The 1842-nt window shown below is 29.7% G+C and overlaps 1 protein-coding gene across 1 annotated transcript in view; it reads left to right on the forward strand.

The window, feature by feature from the left end:
• Nucleotides 1–79: 79 nt before the first annotated feature.
• echdc3 (enoyl CoA hydratase domain containing 3) overlaps nucleotides 80–1842 on the forward strand; it is a 5762-nt gene continuing 3999 nt past the window's right edge. Inside the window, exon 1 of the mRNA XM_016245622.1 lies at nucleotides 80–257. Within this exon, the coding sequence (XP_016101108.1) occupies nucleotides 127–257 (131 nt within the window). The 5' untranslated portion in view covers nucleotides 80–126. The remainder of the gene's footprint in view (nucleotides 258–1842) is intronic.

Below are 1842 nucleotides of genomic sequence, written 5' to 3' on the forward strand. Positions count from 1 at the left end.
CGTTGCTTTTTCATCCGCTTTGTATTTGCGTTTGGAAAAAAAAAAGACTTTTATTTTGAATATAGTTCCGCATATCCGGTGGTGCATCCGCCCTCTACACTGTACTCAGTTCAGCGGTACTTAAATATGATTTTAGGCGGATTTTACAAAGCGTCAAACCTGCTGAAGTGTAGCGGGGCGTCTTGGAGGATCCTGAGGAGGAAGAGGAGCGCGGGTTCTTCATCTCTGACCCTCAGAGAGCAGCAGGACGGAATCAGGTGCTGGAGCTCGCGTGACCTCTGACCCCAAACAAGCCCACGTTAAACTCAGTCCATCGATGTTAATGCAATATTTAATACTGTGACCTTGACGTTATTTGGACACTTAAATCATAATTAGCTCAGTGCTAATGCAAATGCCATGCTTTATAGAGAAAGCAGTACACTTCACAAACAAAACAACTGACAAAAAATTGTGAATATGCATTTGTCTAGTTATGATGTGCACTATATATATGATATTTCATCACTTCAGCCTCAGGTTGTGAATCATTCTTTAGTCTGTCCTGTCAAAACATTATTTCTAACTATTCACAAATCAGTGTGAAGTTATTCTATTAATTATTATTATGATTATAAAATGAAGACTGAAATTACTGCAAAATAACAAATCATTTTTTTTAAACTATTCACAAATCTGAATTATTATTCAATGATTATTAGTTATCCAATTGTTCTTTTAAAACATTATGAATACATTTAAATTTTACTCTAAAATCAAATATTAATTTTTGATTCTAAATAATTATATAAAATATCTAAAATATTATCAAATAATAAGACAAAATATTGTTTTAACTAACAAAGAAAATAGTGAATTTACTGTTATAAATTCAATTATTTTAAGCTCAAATATTATTAGTTATTCAATAATTATATTATGCTAACAATGTAAAATGACGACTGTAATACATTAGTGTTGTAAATTGCAATAGTACTGTAAAATAAAAATTGAGTGGAAATGAAGCAGTAAATCTCATCTGGTGTGTGTGTGCGTGTGTCTCTGTGTGTGTGTCCTCTGACCCCAAACAAGCCCACGTTAAACTCAGTCCATCGATGTTAATGCAATATTTAATACTGTGACCTTGACGTTATTTGGACACTTAAATCATAATTAGCTCAGTGCTAAAGCAAATGCCATGCTTTATAGAGAAAGCAGTACACTTCACAAACAAAACAACTGACAAAAAATTGTGAATATGCATTTGTCTAGTTATGATGTGCACTATATATATGATATTTCATCACTTCAGCCTCAGTTTGTGAATCATTCTTTAGTCTGTCCTGTCAAAACATTATTTCTAACTATTCACAAATCAGTGTGAAGTTATTCTATTAATTATTATTATGATTATAAAATGAAGACTGAAATTACTGCAAAATAACAAATCATTTTTTTAAAACTATTCACAAATCTGAATTATTATTCAATGATTATTAGTTATCCAATTGTTCTTTTAAAACATTATGAATACATTTAAATTTTACTCTAAAATCAAATATTAATTTTTGATTCTAAATAATTATATAAAATATCTAAAATATTATCAAATAATAAGACAAAATATTGTTTTAACTAACAAAGAAAATAGTGAATTTACTGTTATAAATTCAATTATTTTAAGCTCAAATATTATTAGTTATTCAATAATTATATTATGCTAACAATGTAAAATGACGACTGTAATACATTAGTGTTGTAAATTGCAATAGTACTGTAAAATAAAAATTGAGTGGAAATGAAGCAGTAAATCTCATCTGGTGTGTGTGTGCGTGTGTCTCTGTGTGTGTGTGTGTGTGTGTG

The sequence above is a fragment of the Sinocyclocheilus grahami genome, unplaced genomic scaffold, assembly GCF_001515645.1.
Source record: "Sinocyclocheilus grahami isolate Dianchi unplaced genomic scaffold, SAMN03320097.WGS_v1.1 scaffold761.1, whole genome shotgun sequence".
Taxonomy (NCBI): domain Eukaryota; kingdom Metazoa; phylum Chordata; class Actinopteri; order Cypriniformes; family Cyprinidae; genus Sinocyclocheilus; species Sinocyclocheilus grahami.